This window comes from Esox lucius, chromosome 4 (assembly GCF_011004845.1).
Source record: "Esox lucius isolate fEsoLuc1 chromosome 4, fEsoLuc1.pri, whole genome shotgun sequence".
In the NCBI taxonomy this organism is placed as follows: Eukaryota; Metazoa; Chordata; class Actinopteri; order Esociformes; family Esocidae; genus Esox; species Esox lucius.
Genome location: NC_047572.1, coordinates 11585420 through 11608611, shown reverse-complemented (window position 1 = coordinate 11608611; position 23192 = coordinate 11585420). Strand labels below are relative to the sequence as shown.

At 44.0% G+C, this 23192-nt stretch overlaps 1 protein-coding gene across 2 annotated transcripts; it reads right to left on the bottom strand.

The window, feature by feature from the left end:
* Window positions 1–182: 182 nt before the first annotated feature.
* anxa6 (annexin A6) lies at window positions 183–22214 on the bottom strand. 2 transcript variants are annotated; one of them, XM_010864304.5, is made up of 25 exons: window positions 21948–22214; window positions 20669–20720; window positions 15434–15518; window positions 15117–15211; window positions 14430–14543; window positions 13771–13861; window positions 13192–13271; window positions 12910–12966; window positions 12694–12787; window positions 12093–12188; window positions 11891–11949; window positions 11665–11787; window positions 11396–11454; window positions 10618–10696; window positions 9723–9804; window positions 9499–9593; window positions 8429–8542; window positions 7732–7822; window positions 7126–7205; window positions 6610–6663; window positions 6381–6474; window positions 6036–6131; window positions 5845–5903; window positions 5497–5619; window positions 183–927 (listed from the first exon to the last, which is right to left on the bottom strand). In XM_010864304.5, the coding sequence occupies exons 2-25, from the start codon at window positions 20669–20671 to the stop codon at window positions 868–870; spliced, it is 1983 nt and encodes a 660-aa protein (XP_010862606.1). In that variant the 5' UTR covers window positions 20672–20720; window positions 21948–22214; the 3' UTR covers window positions 183–867. The 2 variants fall into 2 exon arrangements, with proteins under 2 accessions (XP_010862606.1, XP_010862605.1); XM_010864303.5 differs by having other exon boundaries at window positions 5482–5619; window positions 21948–22213.
* Window positions 22215–23192: the final 978 nt, after the last annotated feature.

Genomic DNA, 23192 nt, shown 5'->3' with positions numbered 1-23192 from the left:
GAAGTGAAGAGATCAAGCTAGGATATAACCTTGGATTTTCCTCAGACAAATTGGTCAATACTCTTTGCACAAAAACAAAGCATGTTATGTAGGGTCTGTATATGATTAAATGCCAGTAAATGTGCTGTGTGCATTTGTCATAACACACAGACACACAGAGATAAAGACAAAAAAACACAGTGTAACAGTGCATTCCTTTTATTTAAAGAGACACAACCGAAAATCCTGAATTAGAAGTATGAATGATCTATTCAATTGTAACAGCACGATACAAGTAACATCCCTGGGAGGTTGACAGTTAGACACGTTGTAGATTAGATGCCCATCTCACACCCGCTGTAAATAAAATACAACAGGGTTCCTGTAAAAAAAATTACAATAATTATGTTTGACAAGAGGAAAACAAGCTATAGTTAACACAGCTCAGAGGTGGTGGATGCACATAGCTGTGTGACCTGTACCAATAGAACAATTTCTGTTCCAGAAACTCAACTTGCATTCTTCACTTTGAAGGAAGCACATTATGGGTAGTTATGGAGCGTGTCAAGGTTACTGCCCAATGAGTCAATTCAACTGATTGAAATCTGTGATTACTTCAAGGAAGTATTGCAACAGGGATACTGTTGTGTGGATACTGCTGAGGTCATGGGTCACTTTGGCAGAGGAGAAACGGTAGCTGTGAGGGACAAAGCGTGGACTAACTATTCCCACTTTTCAATGGGGATGTATGCGCAGCACAGTTGACCAGCAGATTGACAGCTTCATTTTGTGTTCTAGACTCTTGAGGGTTCCAGAAGCTCTGTTGGTGTTCCAGAGGGGTTTAGAGCCTTCTGAGATGTTCTGAAAGCCTACTCTGTGGTTCTGGTTCTAGTCTTCTCCTCCGCACAGCATCAGCAATGTCTTACGGTAGTCCCCTGACGTGTCACCCTGAGGGAGGAAGCAGCAGATTTTCAGGAACGTACTAAATAATAAAGTTTTAAAGAACTATCATGTTAATTATCATTCTGATATTACAATCTGAAGGAACTAAGGTTTGATGTACGCAGGTTCCTGACTGTTATATAACTGGAATTTTGCATCTTCAAATTTTCAAATGTTAGTAACGTTTGTCGTAAGAAGACAGAAATCCTCTACCGCAGGTCACCAAAGCTAAATCTTTTTTCAGCTTCTCTCATGTCCCCATTTTTAAATCAGATGAAAAAAACCGCATGTGGGTTCTGACCCCTAGTTTGATGAAATACTGATATAAGGTTACCACTTTCGACCAAGTTGTGTGTCACATAGGCAATACTGATCACTACTCATCAGTATGTAATTAGGTCAATAATGCAGGTCCCAACTCAGTAACATCACAAAGCTACACAGAAATAGACAGACACAGGTACACAAGCAAAGCCACACACAAAAAGAGACAGACACAGGTACACAAACACAGCAACACACAAAAAGAGACAGACACAGGTACACAAACACAGCCACACACAAAAGAGACAGACACAGGTACACAAACACAGCCACACACAAAAAGAGACAGACACAGACACACAAACACAGCCACACACAAAAAAAGACAGACACAGGTACACAAACACAGCCACACAGAAATAGACAGACACAGGTACACAAACACAGCAACACACAAAAAGAGACAGACACAGGTACACAAACACAGCCACACACAAATAGAGACAGACACAGGTACACAAACACAGCAACACACAAAAAGAGACAGACACAGGTACACAAACACAGCCACACACAAATAGAGACAGACACAGGTACACAAACACAGCAACACACAAAAAGAGACAGACACAGGTACACAAACACAGCCACAAAGAAATATACAGACACAGGTACACAAACACAGCCACACAGAAATAGACAGACACAGGTACACAAACACAGCAACACACAAAAAGAGACAGACACAGGTACACAAACACAGCAACACACAAAAAGAGACAGACACAGGTACACAAACACAGCCACACACAAATAGAGACAGACACAGGTACACAAACACAGCAACACACAAAAAGAGACAGACACAGGTACACAAACACAGCCACAAAGAAATATACAGACACAGGTACACAAACACAGCCACACAGAAATAGACAGACACAGGTACACAAACACAGCAACACACAAAAAGAGACAGACACAGGTACACAAACACAGCCAGACACAGGAATAGACAGACAGGTAGACAAACACAGCCAGACACTGATAGAGACAGACACAGGTACACAAACACAGCCACACACAGAAATAGACAGACCCAGGTACACAAACACAGCCACACAGAAATAGACAGACACAGGTACACAAACACAGCCACACACAAAAAGAGACAGACACAGGTACACAAACACAGCCACACACAGGAATAGACAGACAGGTAGCAAAACACAGCCAGACACTGATAGAGACAGACACAGGTACACAAACACAGCAACACACAAAAAGAGACAGACACAGGTACACAAACACAGCAACACACAAAAAGAGACAGACACAGGTACACAAACACAGCCACACACAGAAATAGACAGACACAGGTACACAAACATAGCCACACAGAAATAGACAGACACAGGTACACAAACACAGCCACACACAAAAAGAGACAGACACAGGTACAGAAACACAGCCACACAGAAATAGACAGACCCAGGTACACAAACACAGCCACACTCAGAAATAGACAGACACAGGTACACAAACACAGCCACACAGAAATAGACAGACACAGGTACACAAACACAGCCACACAGAAATAGACAGACACAGGTACACAAACACAGCAACACACAAAAAGAGACAGACACAGGTACAGAAACACAGCCACACAGAAATAGACAGACCCAGGTACACAAACACAGCCACACTCAGAAATAGACAGACACAGGTACACAAACACAGCCACACAGAAATAGACAGACACAGGTACACAAACACAGCCACACAGAAATAGACAGACACAGGTACACAAACACAGCCACACAGAAATAGACAGACACAGGTACACAAACACAGCCAGACACAGAAATAGACAGACACAGGTACACAAACACAGCAACACACAAAAAGAGACAGACACAGGTACACAAACACAGCAACACACAAAAAGAGACAGACACAGGTACACAAACACAGCCACACACAGAAATAGACAGACACAGGTACACAAACACAGCCACACAGAAATAGACAGACACAGGTACACAAACACAGCCACACACAAAAAGAGACAGACACAGGTACACAAACACAGCCAGACACAGGAATAGACAGACAGGTAGACAAACACAGCCAGACACTGATAGAGACAGACACAGGTACACAAACACAGCCACACACAGAAATAGACAGACCCAGGTACACAAACACAGCCACACAGAAATAGACAGACACAGGTACACAAACACAGCCACACACAAAAAGAGACAGACACAGGTACACAAACACAGCCACACACAGGAATAGACAGACAGGTAGACAAACACAGCCAGACACTGATAGAGACAGACACAGGTACACAAACACAGCAACACACAAAAAGAGACAGACACAGGTACACAAACACAGCAACACACAAAAAGAGACAGACACAGGTACACAAACACAGCCACACACAGAAATAGACAGACACAGGTACACAAACACAGCCACACAGAAATAGACAGACACAGGTACACAAACACAGCAACACACAGAAATAGAAAGACACAGGTACACAAACACAGCCACACAGAAATAGACAGACACAGGTACACAAACACAGCCACACAGAAATAGACAAACACAGGTACACAAACACAGCAACACACAAAAAGAAACAGACACAGGTATACAAACACAGCCACACACAGAATTAGACAGACACAGGTACACAAACACAGCCACACACAAAAAGAGACAGACCCAGGTACACAAACACAGCCACACACAGAAATAGACAGACACAGGTACACAAACACAGCCACACAGAAATAGACAGACACAGGTACACAAACACAGCCACACACAGGAATAGACAGACAGGTAGACAAACACAGCCAGACACAGGAATAGACAGACAGGTAGACAAACACAGCCAGACACTGATAGAGACAGACACAGGTACACAAACACAGCCAACTATGTTTCAGTTGGGGTTAGTTAACAATAGACTGATGTCCACACTTCTATCTCCTAACCTAACCCCTAATGCCCAACCATAATCCTAGCCCAACTGTATGTTTTACACTAAACCTAACCTTGCTAAATCATAAGCAAAAAAAATTATTATTAAAAATTATTTTCTAAAATGGTTTTACAATACATTCCTTTATTTTTACATTTTCCTGGTTCAACCAGTTTTGTCACGGGTACACACACACACACACACACCCCAAAAACAGAAGGTTAGTGTACATTAGAAAAGGCATTAGAAATGATGACAACCTAGCATCGAATCCTTCTCTACCCTTTAAACTGTACATGCATCAATCCCAGCAGTCTTTAAAGGACCACGCCAACCTGCCAAAGCTTAGATGCATCCCACATGACAACCTAATCCCTACATGGAACACTACTAACCATTTTCTGCCACTCATCCCCTTTAAGCCGCTCTGGATAACATGGTCTGCTAAATGACAATACATTTAACTATAGCCTACATATGTGGTGCAAATTTCACAGTTACATGTTAGTTGCTCTGCTCTTGTAGGAAGCAGTAACCTCAAAGTAACCTACAATGCTGATCAATACTTAACTGTGCAAATAACTCGCTAACTAGTAAAAAGCATCAACAGATATGCTGCACACAGCTGCTCTCTGTAATGGACATTGACTCGAAGGTAGAAAATGCATTTGGTCTACTGTCAATAGCTCTATTCATATGCATGCTTTTCTTGCACTGAAAATGTTTTTTGCACTGAAAATACACTAATATTATGTTAAATCTATCACATTAGAGAGAAAAAATTATCTTCTATATTAAAGTGCAAGTGTGTTTCTGTAACACGGTCCTGAAAGAGGTACACAGAAAAAAAGCCCGCTAAATAGGGAAAATTACACTAGATAACTCTTGCCTTTTGCATGAGAAAGAAGTATAGAGTTGCTATTTAGCAGTTGCTGCATTGCCATCATCAAGCCAATCACACATGGCGGTCTAAAGAGAGGAAGTCAAATGTGCAAGGGAAATTCCTAAACAGCTGTATGGTCGGCCACAGACCCTTCAGCCCTGCCCAACACAGGAAGTTAAAGAGCCATAGAGCAGCGTTCCCCCTCCGCACCAACAAACAGAGGACATGCAGCAGCATATGCATTGTAGTATAGAATGACAGAACGACAGACTGAAAGGCAGACTGAAAGGCAGACTGAAAGGCAGACTGAATAGCAGTCTGAAAGGCATTCACACGTACAAAAGGGACACATCAAGCGACATACAGAAGCAGCCTCAGTGTTAATGGACATAAAATGAGAACTTACAACCATGGTTTCTACCTGGATGAATTCATGGAGAGAGCAGTCATGTGTCTCTTTGAACTCTTTGCGTATATTGAAAAGGTCAATTTCACTGCGAGACACCATGATGCGGATGAGAGCCCTGTCGTCTGTGCCAATACCCTGCAGAGGATAGAGGGAGAGAAAGGAAAGAAAGATAACTATGTTATTTAAGCCCCAATTCACTGTAACCTTAGCAACAGCTGTTCTCATCATGTGGTCCACACAAATACTAAATATACGAAACAGTGCAAAGTCTAGGCTGCTTAAATTCTTTGTAGACATCAACAATTTCAGATAGTTGGCTAAATCGTTCCCACAATGCCTGCCCAAAAAAAGTATACCTACCTTCATGGCTTTGTACAGGCGATTAGCCAAGTAATTAGGCTGATTCTTCACACTGCAGACTGCAGAGAGAGAAAAAAAATCACAAAATGAAAATAAACCAACATCCAAATCTATAAGATAGCGATTGCTATTAAAGAGCCTCAACTACATTATGAGTAGCCAATTGAAAAACATGCAATGAAATCCCTTACCTATTCCATACATGGCCTGTTTCAAGTCCCCAGACATCTCCTTCTTGATGATCTGCTCAATGTCCTTATTGCTGCATCGGACAAACTCTTGGAACACTGGGAAGCAGACAAGGTCATGCCCATCATCAATTGTAAAGAGCGTGTGTATCTGGTACACTTTATCAATCAATCAATCAAAGAATTAATGAATCAATTATTCAATCATTCCACAAATCATCCAACCAATGACTCAAACAAGAAATTAACCAATATAAGAATAAACAAATGAATCCAATGCCAATGAATGAATCAACCAATCAATCAATCAACGCATCATACTCTATAAGAGATCAATGTCCCTCATACCTTTCCTAAGATGCGGGAAGCTCCTGGTACAGAGTATACTCATGAACTTAATCTCCATTTCGTCCGAGTCCTCGTTACATGCATTGGCCAGTTCCTATAGAAAATGTTGTCAGTAACCCACAAATAAGCCCCAATTGAAAATCGAACAAGCGAGATGGTGTCATGTTGTAGTGTGTGTGTGTGTGTTTGTATGTGTGTATGTGTGCGCACGTTGTCATGACATTCACACCTGGGCATCCACCAAAGCTCTGTCCAGGTCTGCTGGACCATCCTCTCTGGCTCCCTGCAGGTGCATGGACGTTATATAGTTTTTATGGAAAACAAGCTTCATGCTTATTATCAACTACAGTAGTATAAAGTGCCTCACATTTACAGAGGGTCAGAACTCTCTAACAATGTCAACTATTCAGGTTACGCACAGTTTTTGTGTCAGAATCTGAGCACACCCTGCATCCGCTAGCAGGAGTAGCAGGAGTTTTGATTAAACACGGGTTAACATAGGAGAATTCACAAACAAAAAGGCAAGGATGTTTTTCAAAACAAAAACCAGAAGGCAAACATCCCTCCCCCTCAACCAAGTCTGAGCATCCCGAGTTACGCAACCCAAATAAGAAGAGGTGGATTTTAGTGACCATGTAGCGATGTGGCAAGGTAGGAATTTTCTCATTCACTTCTAGAGCATAATGTGTAGGGCTGCACAGTAATATGAACCTTTGGTTAGCAGATGGGAGTGGATAAACATTACCTGCACCAGAGCAGTGAGGATCTGACAGAAACGCCCTGAGGTGTCTGACTGGATAGCTTCTTCCAAGCTCTTCTTGTATGCTGCAGGACATACAAGAGAAGGACACGACCCAGATTAACACATGTTGTTCATTCGTGTATTTACAGTTGTTAGCCAAGCTAACTTAATCCCACGTTTGTTTTCTTTGCAGTATGGGTTCTTTGCAGTTGGGGTTTAGTGCCGACCTCATGTTAACATACGTTTTTATATAAAAACTGAGGGATGTAAGCACTCCGAATAGGCTGCAATTACAAAGAACAATATTCTCCATAAACTCAGGCTATACTGTGAGTGCAGAAATTGATGCAGAAGATGCCATTTTATGCGACCTCTGAGTTTCAGTCCGCCCACGCGAGTTGCCGCTTAAATCCCATGTGTAACGCGGGGTTGGGAATGCTTGGCTAATAGATACAGTGACCTTTAGGGTGTAACAGGTCTGCCACAGCTTCTGCCTCCCCTTCAAGCTAATAATAGGGAATCACAGTCAGAGAACAGCATGGAAACTTGCACCCGCTTACAACACAGAACAGAGGGCTACTGTATGTTTAGTGTGCTATCGGGTCTCACCGTGCTTGTAGGCGGCATTCATGGCGTGGATTTGTTCATTGGTCCTGGTTACTAGGATCTCAATCAGAGCATGTTCATCTGTCCCCGCCCCCTGGGAAAAGAGTGAAAATGTCAAAAATGGAATGGGGTTTTGTCATTTTTCGTGTATCTCAGAACCCAAACATCACATCGGCTGCATGTTTTCCCTTAGTGCAGAGATTTATATTTTCAGTTATTCTTTGCATTCTGGGGCCTGACAGAAGGGAGGGAAAGTCCTGGATTGGTTAACACAGTGTCTGCCTGGCTGACACAATCATGGGAATGTAGTTCTACTTTACTCTCACACTCATTGTCTCTCTGTCTCTCACATACTCCTCCTCTTTTACGTCTACGCTCTCTTTGCTCTTTCTCCCCCTCTTTCTCTTTCTAGATTGATCATCTTGTGCCTGTGAACCAATGGGAAAAAGTATTTCAAATGAGGCTTTAGTAAGAAATAAAATAATGGTTTGATTCACAGTATTTTCATGATGTCTCTCTCACACGTCTATCCACGTTTTGAAAATAACTGTGGTCTGATTGTCTGTGGAACATCGTAGATATGTATCAAACAGAACACAAGACGTCATCTCTATCTAAGATGTGAACGTAATACAGTATGTATTACTCAGAAGACATGCTATGTGTCACACAAAAAGAACCAAAGCCAAGATGTGTCCACCTCTATAGCTTTCCTCATCATCTTGGCGTCAAACTCGGCGGGTGTTAGCATCAAACCGATGATCAGTCTCTCTAGGTTCTTCGAGAGCTCAGACTTCAGGTCTTTCATCAGGTCCTATAGGACGACATAGTGAACACATTGGAAATAGATATGTGACCATTTAATTTAGTGTACATCTGAAAACCGCGTGGGGCACCTCAGGCATGGAATGACTGCCAAGCATCAGAAGGTATAGTGTATTTATCAGTACATGACACACTGATGTCAGTAACAGATCCTGAAAGATGGCCATCTGTGTTTGTACGCCATAGCCTACATTTAAACACAGGCAGAACATTCATAATCTTAATTGAAATCATAAACGTAGTGCAAAATGATCTAATGAATGTGTTTCTCTTTCAGATTCCTGATTAGGAGAGTTGAAGATGTGTCCAGCAAAGCATGTCTCACCAAGCCATTCAGCTTCTTGTCACACTGATCACCCATCCGGGAAGTATTCGCCAGCTCCTACACGCTTGTGGAGAATTCATTCACCGGCCAAAAACCCCAGCTGAACGTGTCAGAACAACCGCAAGGCCTTAGGCCACTCTGTCAGACACCAACTCTGGACAAGGCTAAGATTATTTACACCCCTACATGCAAGAGCCCAAGGCATTGTTGATATGTTGTGACCACGGTTTGAACTCCTGGCCTCAGGATACAGCTGCACCTGCCGTTATCCAAATGCGTACCCTTTTCTCCCAAAAAGTATCCAAGTATCCAATTTGTAGTTAGGACCAAAAAGGTCAAACATGTGTCCTCAGAAAAGAGTCCTGCCGTTGCTCCGGGTGACACGACCCACGTAAAACGTCCTTTGGAAACCCCCCACCCTTATAGTGTCCCTATTGAGACAAGGAATTACCTACTGGCCCTACCCTCCCGTCGTCCGGACGATGCAAGGCGAATTGTGCCAATCGAGTTCCGATATCGCCTCTGCACTTACACGAAGCCCCATTGAATTCAAGTTTCAGCAAATACATTTCCTTTTTATTCACTGTAAACAAAGTTACTCCAGGGGAAGTCAGTCTTACCCTGCCCAGGAGAGACTTGAAGACCTGTTTGATCTCCTGTCTCTGCTCGTTGCTCCTGTTAACCACTATGTTAATAATCGTGTCTTCATCTGTGCCTGTATAGACAGAGCAGCAAAACTGGAACGTTGTTATAAATATCAGTTATGCATTTTGATCTGTTTTATATCACAATGTATGTAGCATGTTATAACATGTTATAACATCAGCGGGGTTGGCGGCCGTACCGAAGCCCTTCATGGCTTTCCTCAGGTTCTGGGCATCATCAGCCGGGTCAAATTCACTGGCAGGACGAATGGTCGGTCTGAGCTGTAGAAGAGAACAGATGAGAGGGAGAAGCGGATAATGTACACACGCGCACACGAACACACAGTCGCGCAGAAGCAAAGCGGGGCAGTCATGGGGTAACTCTCCTTCGGGAACGTTAGGGTTAGGCTAAAAGTTACGAGTTAGAACAGCCGAAAGGGAAAGATGTGCAGCACAGTCTGAGCACTGTCATGGAAATAAAATATGAACCTATTTCCTGTCACCGTCAGGAGGTGAGATCATCAATGAGATCATCCCAGAGTCAGTGTGTGTATAGTTGTGCCTGCTTATTTGTGTCTCTTGTAACAGGAACTGGCTATATGTTAGCCCTCTCATTTGTGTCCATAGAGAGGAAGGAAAGGCATCTGGTGATTTATCAGCATCAGATAAAGACGCATTCTGGGACATTTGAAAATGACAACTCCGTGCATAAGATCGTTATTAAACCTCGGATAGCCATGAAATTCCATTGGTAAGTGGTTTTGATTATGACGGAAAATACATGACACAGTACACCGTTTTCGGGGACCATTTTCGACTCAACAGTCCCACTTTCACAACCAGTGGCCAGAACTCACTGATAGCATCTTTAAAGGGATAAGTTAATGTGATGCATGCCAATGCCACAGCTAGCATGCGTGCTACGCAGTTACTATGAGCAAATCTGAAATGGCACCTTAGTCACTACATCATCCTTCCACATGACATTGTGTTCCTTCTATAGGTAGTGGACAGGGTAAATATGGAGTAGGGTGCCATTTGGGATGCAGACAGTGTAAGGAACAGATGGAGAGCAGAAGGGTCCAGGGTTCCCACCTGAACTTTGGTCATGGAGCTAATTTCCCACATCTTGTAGGCCAGCTGAGCAGCCTCTGGGAAGAACTCTCCCGCTAGGCTGCAACGAACAATTAGATGACAATGAGTCTAAATATGTAACTCGCTGGGTCATGAACACAGTCTTATCAGCTCATACGAGATGCACTTTTTGAGGACGTAAAAAAAAAAATAGCTCTAATAACAAAATAAGCAAAAACAACTTAACACACAACCACAAAACCAAAATTCCCTGACACAACCGTCACACCCAAAGAGAACCAGTTCACGTTATCTAAAAAAAAAAAAAGCTTGGGTAGTTTCCTAGATAAGATGTTCTATTCTGATACCTGACACTTTCAATATGATATCATCTTCTACGACAACTCTGGCTGTTCTCATAGTAATAGTTGCCTAAACTGAAGTAGGACAAATGGCACCCTATTCCTTACATAGTGCACTACTCTAAACCATGACCCAGTGCAGTGCAGTGTAACCTATTTGGAATAGGGCGAATTTTGGGACACAGTCTTCAAACCGTATTATAACACTTCCGACTTGCCTGCTCAGAGGTATGTGGGGGCTTCTCCTTTGACTCATCCTTAGATTATGTCAGAATTTCTAAATACGTCCCTTTTAGGGAAGATTTGGATTTCGGTTCCTCTGCTTTTAACAGAAAAGGTTTCCTTAACTGACTGAATGAAAACGGTTGGTGCACTATTGCCCCCAGGTGGTGCAAATGGAATTCTGCAACGCACAATAATAACGCTCAGTGACCTACTCATCGTCTCCTCCGCACAGGGCGAGCAGAGTCCTTTTGTAATCTCCTGATGTGTCTTCCTGTTGGGTCAAAGGAACAGACCGAAACATTAAGATCGCATGTAAAAAGACAGGAAACGGCTAGGCAGATAGACAAGGAGATACATAGTGAGCATGGAGCCATATCCCTCTTATCTTAGTCACCAGGAAGGTGGACTACAAAGAATGCGGGGAGATTTTAAAAAAGAGGCACTGTGAGATGTTTACAGCCTTTAAGATCAAATAGGTCACCTTGATCATGTTGTACAGGGACTTTTCATAGCCCATACGGAAGCACTCCCGGATATCCAGCATGTCGATCTCAGAACGACAGATCATGATCCTGATCAGAGTGTTGTCCTGGGTGCCTAGACCCTGGATGGATGGAGGGCCGAGGGAGGGAGGGAGACATTGTCGATTAGCAGGGCTGATAGGAATTCAGCCGGTACAGAAAGCTCTCTGGATGATGGAGACGTACCTTCATAGACTTGTAGAGACGCTTGGCAAAATACATGGGTACGCTCCTGATGCACTGGACTGTGGAGGGACAGCAAGACCAACAAGAATAGATAAGATCTCCTGGCAGCTTAGAGCCACTGAACTCTACAGGGTTCAACTGCAATTTGGTTCAACCGGGCGAAGGGTTTTTACATGCGCTATGGGCGTCAGTCAACACATACCTATGGCCAGCATGAGCCTCTCAAAGTCCCCGGACAGCTCACTCTTGATACTGTCCTCGATGGCCTTCTCTGCTATCTCCTGGTACTTGTCGAACACTACGAGATGTAGAGGAAAGACACAAGTCATTCCCTGGTCTAGAATCCCAGGGGAAAAGCTGAGATCGGAGAGTGAATGCTCGGACACGTAACCGAGGAACCTGACACGACGTCATCCCTGTATACTGTGGGTGTGAGAAGCTATTACTAATTCCCACTAGTAGATGCCATCGTACTGACATGATCCCGGCAGCGTTCCAACTGACACCCTATTCCCTGTGTTGTGGGCTACTTCTGACCAAGGCCAGTTGTTCTCAAGTCGTAAGGGTGCCATTTGGGATAAGTGTCCTGGTCAGGTCGTGCTGTTCTCATAATCATCTGGACATTCGCCAGGGGTGTGTTCAATGCGGCGATTACGTTGGCATTTCTTAAAACGGAGGCATGGGAACGACACGGGGTGTTACATGACCAGAATTTCTCTCTTGTTTTAAGTTGCAACTAAAGCTTGAAACCGAATCAGCGGTGTGAATACACCGCTGTTGTGTCATGGCCTTGTTTTACTCACCCATCCGGAGGTGGGTAACACTGCGGTTTCCCAGCAGCATAATGAATATGGACTCCTCGGTTCCCCACTGTGCCTCTCCGGCGTCATACAGAGCCTGAACGAGTGGAACAGTGACGGTGAGGGCCAGGTGGGAGGGGATAAGGTCAATAGGAACAGGTTTAGGAGCGTTTGCTGTTTGTGGTAAATACATTCTCTACTTTTGCTTTCAACATTTACCTGAGCATCTTCCTCCACAAGCTCAGGATATACCAATCCTGGATCATCTCTGGTTCCCTGGAACAACACACAGTCTGACTACACAGCTACACGATTGCCTCGGCAAGGACAACAACTTCTCACATTGATTACCAGACTGGATACAAAGTCAAACTAAACCAAACAACAAGCTTGTGATTCAGCAACATTCCAAATCGTGAAATCAGTTAGACTAATAATTTCTCCCGTTTCCAAACCTTTGAGCTGGTGATAAGCCCATGCTGTGGAACTATGTCAACTGACCTGCAGTAAAACAATGAGCATCTTTTTAAAGTGCCCTGAAGTGTCTCCAATAATGTCCTCTTCAAGGTCTGAGCCGTACGCTGTAGACAGAAAAAAAACACTGAAATTAATAAAAGAACCAGGAACAGTTTCAAATATGGTGACCTTGCCTTGTCCTACTCTACCAACTGCTAGTAGGTAGATGGGCTGGAGAATGCATGCTCTATGGCACGTAGGGATTCCAGTTTAAGCTTTCTGGTTGAGTGTGTTAAAAACCAGGACACACATATGTATCACAACTGTCCCGAGTCCACTGGGAGTTGCTGTAATGAAGCAGGGTCATATAAATATGACTGTAACAATTAACCATATTAATTAAAACGTATACACGACTCATTTTCATAAACAATAACACCGAAAGGCCTGCGATAACTGGTGAGTATTCTTGGGTCTGTCATTTGTGGCTCACTGTGCCACCTTTAATCATGATATATGATATTGTGGCTTGATCTGTCCCATAGACTGATCTGTCCATTCATTGTGATTGTATTTTGGTGCTCAAGATCAATAATGACAGTTTGATGGGTCTGCAGGTTTTACCATCTTTGTACGCTGCGACTAGGGCGTGGATTTGTTGGTTGTTTCTGGACGCCAGGACTTCAATAAGGCATTTCTCATCTGTTCCTGCCCCCTTACAAATAAACAAACCTTAGCGTTAGCATATCCATCCAATGCTAACATACAACATAAGGGCTTTGTGGGATCTTCATAGTCTCACTACCTGTCCTCCCTTCCTCACTTCCTTAGCTGTATCTGAATTTAAAGCAGGGAAATAGTCTTACAGCAACAGCAAGTCTCAGTTATTATGTGAACTGTTATGTGTTCTGTTTGTATTGGGGTTGACACGACTTTTGTTTGGGAAACCAATTCTGACATTTTATAGCTGAAATAAAAAACTTCAAAAACCCTTTTAAAACTTTGAATATAACCCATTTGCATATGTAGCATTTAAATAAAATGTCTGCAATAACTGGATGATCAAATAAATTTACAACAATGTAGTATGGCCTAGTGAATATGTACTACATTACTAGTTTCTTACTTAACTTTCATGGTACATTTCTTACTTATAATATCTTACTTTAACGGCATGGTAGATCTCTACTAGTCCTACATTGCTAATATCTTTCTTGGGACGGTGGAACTCTGCTACATATAATAAATTCTAACAAATCCTTCTATTTGTGCAGGTATTGTACTTTTAAGGCGTCGTGGATCTCTTTGGCATCATGGTAGGCCTGGGGTCTCATCAAACTGACTATGAGGCGTTCAAACTTCCCTGTTAGCTCATACTTCAGGTCATCTATCAGGTCCTGGAAAAAGAAAATATCCGCTATTAAGTTACAGTGTCATGCATAGTCTCATGAAAATATATTTAGTCACTAATGTAAGTTAACAGTAAAATGCTCAATGCAAATGGTGTTTTTAAACTGAGCTATGAATTGCCTGGATGAACACGATTGATAATTAGTTGGGTGCTCATAATTCTCCAATTTCTAGTGTTTTTTTCCCACAGCCAGGATATCAATCATTATTGGTGAGGTGATCCTGAACCATTAGGGTTAACTTCCTTGCTCAAGGACAGAGCAACACATTTTTCACCTTGTCGGCTTGGGAATTCTCTTAGATAACAAGGCCATCTGCCTCCTCTGCTATGCAGTTCCCTGTGTGGTGTGTGACATCATATGTAGAAGGCTCTGTTATGTAATGTCTAGACTGGACAAGCTGATACTCACCTGTAATATAAACTGACACATTATTGTACTAAACTAAAGAGGCTGTGTATTTTGTACGCAATCCAGGTCCAGCTCTGGAAAGGCACAGAAACAGGATGATTGATGAATTGATGTGTGTTGATGGTGATGATGATGGTGATGTTCCTGTACCTTCCCATAGCTAGACTTGTACGCCTTTACAATTTCCTGTCTCTGAGCATTGCTTCTGCCTGTGACCAAATCCAAGATGGCTTCCTTGTCGCTGCCTGCAGAGAACAGAGAAAGCTCATCAGTAACATTTTAGCTTCAAACCTGCATCAGCAGTTCTGACACTGTAAATAGTGTTGACAGTTGTGCTCCCCTGCCCTAGAGAAGGAATGCCAACAAGCATTCTACGGACTAGTGCACCCTATGGGCTCTGGTCAAAAGTAAGTTCACTGCATAGGGAATAGGGTGCCATGTAGGATGCAGAGTACCCTGTCACTCACCGATGCCTTTCATAGCATTGTAGAGAGTCTCAGCATCCACGCTGGGATCAAAGTCTGGCGCATCGGTTATTGTGCCGCGGAACACCTGGAACCAATTAGGACATTTTCCAGTTTAATTTCCTTCCATTTACTTCATCAGAATCAGACTCCCCTTTCATTGCTAAGTATCTTTATATACTGACATTTAAACTGGTATTGCTAGTGGCAGACCACATATATAGAGAGAATATAAACTATCTACACAAATACGGTATACAGTTACGTGCAACGGGTGGTGAACATTTCAATAACGGGATATGCGCTGTGAGTGCATAACACACAGGGACATACAGTTCATTTGTACTCTGACATTTGGAGCAATGTCACAGTGGAGGGGCGCTACATGTCCACCAGATGGAGACAAAGCCTGGATCTACTGGCCACCTTTCCCTGTCCCCAGGCAAACACACCTGGGGCTGATCAGCCCCGGACACCTGCAGGTTGTTGCCTAATTGGTCAGGGACCCAGATAACACTCTAATATGGGAGAAATGGGTGTAAGTGGACTGCTAAGCATGGCAGTGTTGCTGATAGTGTGTTGAGTTAAGAAACCAAGTATTTTCTTAACCTACATTTTGTGTTATGTCTTGAAGGCTCGTTTTGTTTGGTTTTGTTGAGTCCCTGAAGAAGGAACCCTTTTGCTTATCCCCGGATATTGGACTGAGGTTTTTAGAGCCGGCCCTATTGGAGGAATAGAAATGCGGGAATGATCTTCTCTGGGAGGAGATCTGGACTCTATCTAGCCGACACGCCGGGTTCAGGAAAGATCCTCAGACAGGAGTGACGCGTACCGAACTAGCAACGACATTCTGAAAATGACAATAGGATGACGACATGGAGGCCTTTGAAAGGACTGGCACCCTTACGACTTGAGTGGCCCAGAGAGCAGTGGGCGGGACTTACAGCTCCTTTTTTAATTGGTATGGAACATGATATCTGTCTGGATCTAGATAATGTAGCTGCAGCCAAATATCTAAGCCATGAATGGGCATCCCAGCCAGCTGAGTCTACAGCCAGCTGAGCCCTCCTGTCCACCAAGATCCTTGAACTTTACCCCTACACAGCCTGACAAACTGCGCCACAGTGTGGTTAGCAGCTGCTCTATAGCCGACCAGAAGGCCCTGCAACAGGTGGTGAAAACCACCCAGCACATCACTGGTGCCCAACATCCTGCCATCCTCAACCTCCAGCGCAAGTGGTGTCTGTGCAGGTCACACAGGATCATCTGGGACCCTTCACATCCATGCCACAAACACTTTGCCCTCCTACCATCAGGTAGGCAGTACATGTCTCTTCGGTCTCGCACCAGCAGGCTCAGGAACAGTTTCTTCACATGTACCATATCCCTGCTTAACTCTGTGACCTAGAGAACTCTGTGACCCATCACTCACCCCCCCCCCTCCCTCCCGCCACTCAGGGACCTTGTTGCACTACTCCCTTGTACTACTCTGACACTGCCTTGCAAAGCCTGATAATGGAAGTGTTCTGTTGTTACAGGTACGTGTCTACCTCAGAAACCTCACCAATGCTATCCCTGCATTTCAGTTGTACATCCAGCTTGTACATTCAATTTGCCTTTTTGCACATTTAGAATTGCCATTGTGCCTGCATTCTTACAGTTGTTACACACGCATGTCTACCTCGGCACCTCACTGCTGCTATCTCTGCATCCCGGGTGCATGTGCTAACTAAATACATCACTCCTTCATTTGCCTCGTTTGCACATCTTGAATGCCATTTTGAAATTTCCGTTGGTACCCGAACAACTATTATCCCATTTGTAACATACACTATACCTAATACCGTAAACTTTCTGCCAACCTCTATTTGCCTTCATTGCACAACTACACATTCCCCTGGTAATATACATATACTTAATACTTTTAAATACTTGTACATTTTCTGCCCTCCTCTATTTGCACTTCTGGTTAGATGCAAACTGCATTTCGTTGCACTGTACTTGTACTGTTCAGTGACAAATTTTAATCGAATTTTGAATCTAAAAATGTATGATCTGATCCGTACCGGGACAGACCGGCTCCTGCAGGATCAGGCCACCGCCCAGCAAGCAGTGTCTTGTTCTGTACCGCTACCCAGAGACCCTGCTGTCTGACTCAAAGAAAGTTGTGGGCCAGAGAAGCCCCCAGACATGTGACTGGCTACTGGGGGCAATAGACAGCCTATGAAGAGGGGAGAGGCCAGGGCCCGTGGAAGGGGAGGAACACGAGTGCAACAAACATTTCAACTGAAATGTTCCACAGACGTGAGCCCCCACAGGACCTCCCCCACATCGAGAGGCGACGCTGTTTCCGCTACCATGAGGTAAGCCACCTGTGCCGACAATGTCCCCAGCTAGGATGAGCCCAAGCTAACTGAGGGATTGGATGCTTGGGGGAGGAAACCTTGCAGCCTGCTGACTGGCTGCTTTGGAGAAGAGGTCAACCAAGCCATTGTGGTAACAGCCCAGGTTGAGGGGAAATGAAAGAAGGCTATGCTAGACAGAGGCAGCAAGGTCACGCTAGACTGCCCTCACCTGGTGAATTGAGAAAATCCAATCCGGGTGTTGGGCATCCTTGGGGACACCAAGGAATACCCCGGCGCCGAAGTGACAATCTCTACACAGAACGGACAGTGTCAGATGGAAGTGGGCCTAGTACCGAACCTGTGTTTTCCCATCCTCTTAGGGAGGGACTGTCCCCTGCATTCCAGACTCTGGATGAGGAGATGAGGAACTCCGGCCCCAAGGAAACCAGTAATAACATTGGTTATGTTTCAAGTTGACCTGTAAAGTGCACTGTACCCTTGTCCAAGTCTTACTGGCAAATCCAACATCAGACACATCATCCAGTACGGCTGTGCCAATGCCCTGGTCCTCGAAGACAAAAACCCCATTGAGGAAGAGGTTCCCTTGACCTACCTCCTACCTACCCCCCCTCTGCAGTAAACAAAAACGCTGCTATACCAGATCATTAAGCTGGAAAGGGAAATTCTAGAAGTTGTTGGTGCTTAGGGATCACATCTCCACCAAGCTACACCTTGCCTAGGAAGAAATGAAAGAAAGAATACTAAAGAAGTTATTTTGGCCAGGGATAATGACTGCTGTGTAAAATGATTGCAAGCCCTGTCCGGAATGTCAGCATTCCCCCCCAACCCCACTACCGGAGCCCCTTGATCCATCTACCCATCATCACGACCTCATTCCAGTGGATCGGAATGTATCTGGTGGGTCCTTTGGTAAAGGCAGCTAAAAGATTCCAATATAATGTTGTCATTGTAGACTACGCTTCGCGATACCTAGAGGCTATACTCCTAGGAACTATGAGTTCCGAAAACATTGAAAAAGGAGATGTTCCTTTTGATAGCGCAGGAGACTCTGACAGAACAGGGAGCCCCCTTGATGTCCAGTGGACCTCAGTTCTCCCTCAAACCTATGGGCTAGTGGAGTGGTTAACAAAACTCTGAAGAGCATGTTGGAAAAGGTTGTGGTGTCTGAGGTATCTCCTTTTGAATGGATGTACGCCCATCACCCCAGGGGACTACTTTACCAAGCCAAGGAGGACTGGGAGAGGTCCTGCCCCCATTGGAGTCTCACCAAACAAACACCTACACCCCCATGTGATTTGTTCCAGTACATTGTATAGTATATCAACAACTGAACAAAAATATAAATGGCACGACACATGCATGACACAGCTGCACCTTGTCCTGGGGACAATAAGACGAGTATAAGATGGGCCTTGGAGAATGAAAGAGAAGCCTGTAGTTTCTCTGGGCCTCGCACAGCATTCTTTGCAAACTGACGGATGAGAGCGGCTTGCATGGAATCATGTATGTGGTAGGAGGGGCAGGCAGGAGGGGTGTAGCCACAGTCTCTGAGGTCCGGGTGGACGGCTTCACATGCAGGCAGCTGACACCTGTCGGCCCCTATAGCTGACTACAGCCACCCCCCTTCGGAACAGCTTTGTGTGTGTTTGTGTGAGGTAGGGAGGGAGGAACTGGGTGTCAGGTTACACAAACAGAACTTGTGAACTGTTTCAGGGCACTCTTTCTGACACTGTTTCAGACCAGCCGTCCCCCCTAACCAACAGTAACAATACAATAAAATGCAGTACAAAAAGGGCACATCAATAAAACACTTCAGCCCAGTCATGTTTAAATGCCGTAACAGACGATGCCAGAGCGCGCCCTTTTTAGGATGGTAGCTACTCTCTGCCTTAAAGACTGATCTGCCTCTATGACTTCCCCTTCTTAAAGATATCCACGTATCGGCCTGGTTGGAGACAGCTCCTGCGCCGAACGTGGCGCGCAAACAATGTCTCCCACCCAGGCAGCCAAGAGAGTCGGCCAAGCAAGCAGCTGCACATGCTCAGATGCAGCCCTACAAGAACGACTCGACCAGAGACCATCACTCCTCGGGACAGCTGCCGCCTGACTCTCAAACCCCATAGCAACAGGATCAAAACAAGAGGCCCATAGAGACGGCTGCCAAAACTGAAAAAAACTTTGCAGCCAGCAACAAATGATGTTAAACACGCTGTTGAAAAATGACATATCTTCAGGTGCAACCAGTGAATTATTTAAGCCGACGGTTTTGATTATGAAACGTGCATTAGTGCTTGGCTTCCAGCCACTTCCATTCAGGCACTGCACCTCCTGTGCTGCTAGCCTGTCTGTGTGCTGTACATTTTGTGATTGTCTTGCCAAGGCAATGCAGCAAGGACGGTTGAGGGCAGGGTTCATGTACAGGAGTCCAACCCAAAACCCCACTTTAAATCTACAGAACCATGACAGAGGTTTGATATCCGATATTCTGGCTGCAGGACCATCTTTGGAAATCGGGTTTCATTGATTTGCCTTCCGGAACGTTCGTGAGTGAAAACTGTCAGTCTTAGGCCTGGTATCAAATGGAGACATGGGTCTGCCATAGGCATTCCAGAACTCTCTTTGTCTGTTGATGGCATTTCAGTGTAGCTCCAGAGAAGACTGACATCTTATACCATAGTCATTACAACACACAGATGCTCTTTAGCTGATGACTGGCCCTAGTCAATGAAATGACTCTCACCTGACCCCTCTCCTGTCCACACTATTATAGTAGTCATTATGGAATGTGTATGTGTATCCATATGGTTGGCCAGTATTGCAGCAAACATTGCACTGAGAATGGCGAAGACAAATGACTATAATAATAACTTACCATTCCTATATTTGGTCTTCAATCTCAAGGATTGAAACAGGAAACAATGAATCTGCAAGACATGTAAAGCTGACATGAGAATAGAAAGACATGCTAATATCCTGTTCCAGATGAGATGAACATGTTATGGTCTTGATAAACATGCATGGCTGGATGACTCGAGAGAGGCTATAGATTCAGGGAAATCTACTTCATGTGTTATCGAATGGTGGTGGTCAGGTTTCTGCTCTTATAGCACAAACACTATCCCCACAACCTGGACCAGAGAAGACAGCATAAGAAATCAGAATGCGTTTTTCAAATTTAGTCACTGTTGGGCTTTCAATTATTTCCTACAGGCGGACAAATAATGCTGAGTTGAAGAAATGCAATACATGGTGCTCTGTGAGGCAGCTTACATTAAAATAATCACAGAAAGATTCCACAGGAAGCGGAAACCTACGGAAAAAAGGAGGCCACTTGACCTACTCCAGATGAAGACACGTTGGCGGAAAATGCAGTATGTTGGCTTGAGGCCTATGCATAAAGTATAACCACGTTTTCCACATGAAAAAAGTATGTCTGCTCTTTTACTGCAGTTACAGTGTTCCCTTTCAGAACAGGAGGTAGCTTTAGTAGCTGGGGACATGGAGGAAACAAGCATAATAAATAAAATGTGTTATTTTACAAATGTAAGTTTTGTTGAACTTGCTCTGGTTGAACTGTTTTGTACAATTGCATGGCAACATTGAGCCCAGAAATACAGAAAACGGTATTTGAATGGAGATTGTTTCGAGTTGCCCAAATAGTGTAGCTGGTAAACTGCGAAAGTTCTAATGATGTAAAAGAACAATTTAGTTATTCCGATAATTTGCAGACCACAGCAATTAGCGATGACAAATTAGTCTGCATGCAGTAATTTGGAGGATTTTCAAACAGTTTCACCTTTACAAAGATGTGCTACAGCCACAGTCTAGGACCACGCCCTTTCAATCACCTACACCAAGACGACATCCAGAAAGCATAACTTATCGTGTTTGATAAGTATGACTCATGCCTATTCTCCATTCAGTTCTTATGAACGTTTTCCAATCCATTTCCTCTCAATCCCTTTTCTTTAAACTTCGCTCTTTTTCTCATATCACATATCTGCAATAAGACTTGTTCTTTGGCTATTTATAGGCTACAGTACACTAAGTCCGTTATTCTACATTACTTTCATTAACAACATCGATGCCTATTGGCTATTTCTCCGCATTTGACCATATGGAAAACTTACAACAGAAAGGGAAAACCTCACCTCTTGTTTAATTTGATCCAAAACGACCCCAGTCGCAGTGTTGCTCTGACGTCCTGCTGTCTCGGTTGAGTCTACCGGATGGTGTAGAACTTCCAGCTGTCTCATTGCCTGCACCCCGCAAGCTGACGTAATAACTGCGGCGCTCACCGGCCGCGCGTCCAATAGTTTCCCTTTCAAACAAGGTCCGTCAGGCTGGATAAATATGATGTTACAGTAAAAGAAGATATTAACAATGTGTTTAGTTTTTTTCAGGAAGCCCCAACGCTAGCAGTCCATTGTATGTCTTAGGCTATTTCAACACACATCCTTTGCAATTGGTTTTTGCTTATTCAGACGATATTTCTGCTTGCGTCTTGAATTGCTAAAACCGCAAAGTCAGAGCTGATTATCAGTTTTTTTTTAACGTAGGGTCTTAGTGGGGAATCAGAAAACCTCCAATATTTGAAGTGAATCTAAAATCCTTAATTAAATGAACGAATGGTGTTTGCGAGAAGACATTAGGTCACTAGGTTTTATGGCGACAAATGACACGTGGAGTAGGCTATCTATGCAGAAATGTGACTTTACATACGACTGATACCGGCCGTCCATCCTGCTCAGTGTTGACATATCCGAGATTCTCATGCACATTTGGGGTACTTATCGAACAATGTGGCGGGTGAAAATTAATTGTGGCGGGTTTTTGGGCTACTTCTGAACTTCATCGCGGCCGCACCATTTCTGTCTTTATATGCTATATCGTGTGTTTCTTTCTGTTATCACAGTCAGACATCAGCTACGGTAGAATCCGTGGCTCCACATGCGTATATACCAAGGCCGTAGCCATGGAGTCAACATTGGGGGGGACCAAATCAGCCAGGAGTCTGCCCCCCCCCCCCGCCAAAAAAACATCCTTAAAATATTTATTAGACTCTTAACCATGATTATTTACACTATCTGATATCACAATGTTGGTATTGTTCCTAAAACATCATAATTAATGTTTCTCCAGGAACATCAACTGTCCTGTAGTTATTTGGTTACCTCAGTCCAAAGACAGAATATTCCCCTGCCCCCCACCCTTTGACCTAAACCTAACCTCAGAGACACCTTTGCCTAAACCTAACCTTAGTGGTACAGACAACATTAATTATGATGTTGTCGGAACAACACATGCCAATATCACTCACCTCCATGTCACCTGTTCTCCCTGTCCTGTTGGCATCCTCATACCCTCTCTCTCTCCCCCTCTTTCTTTACTCTGAA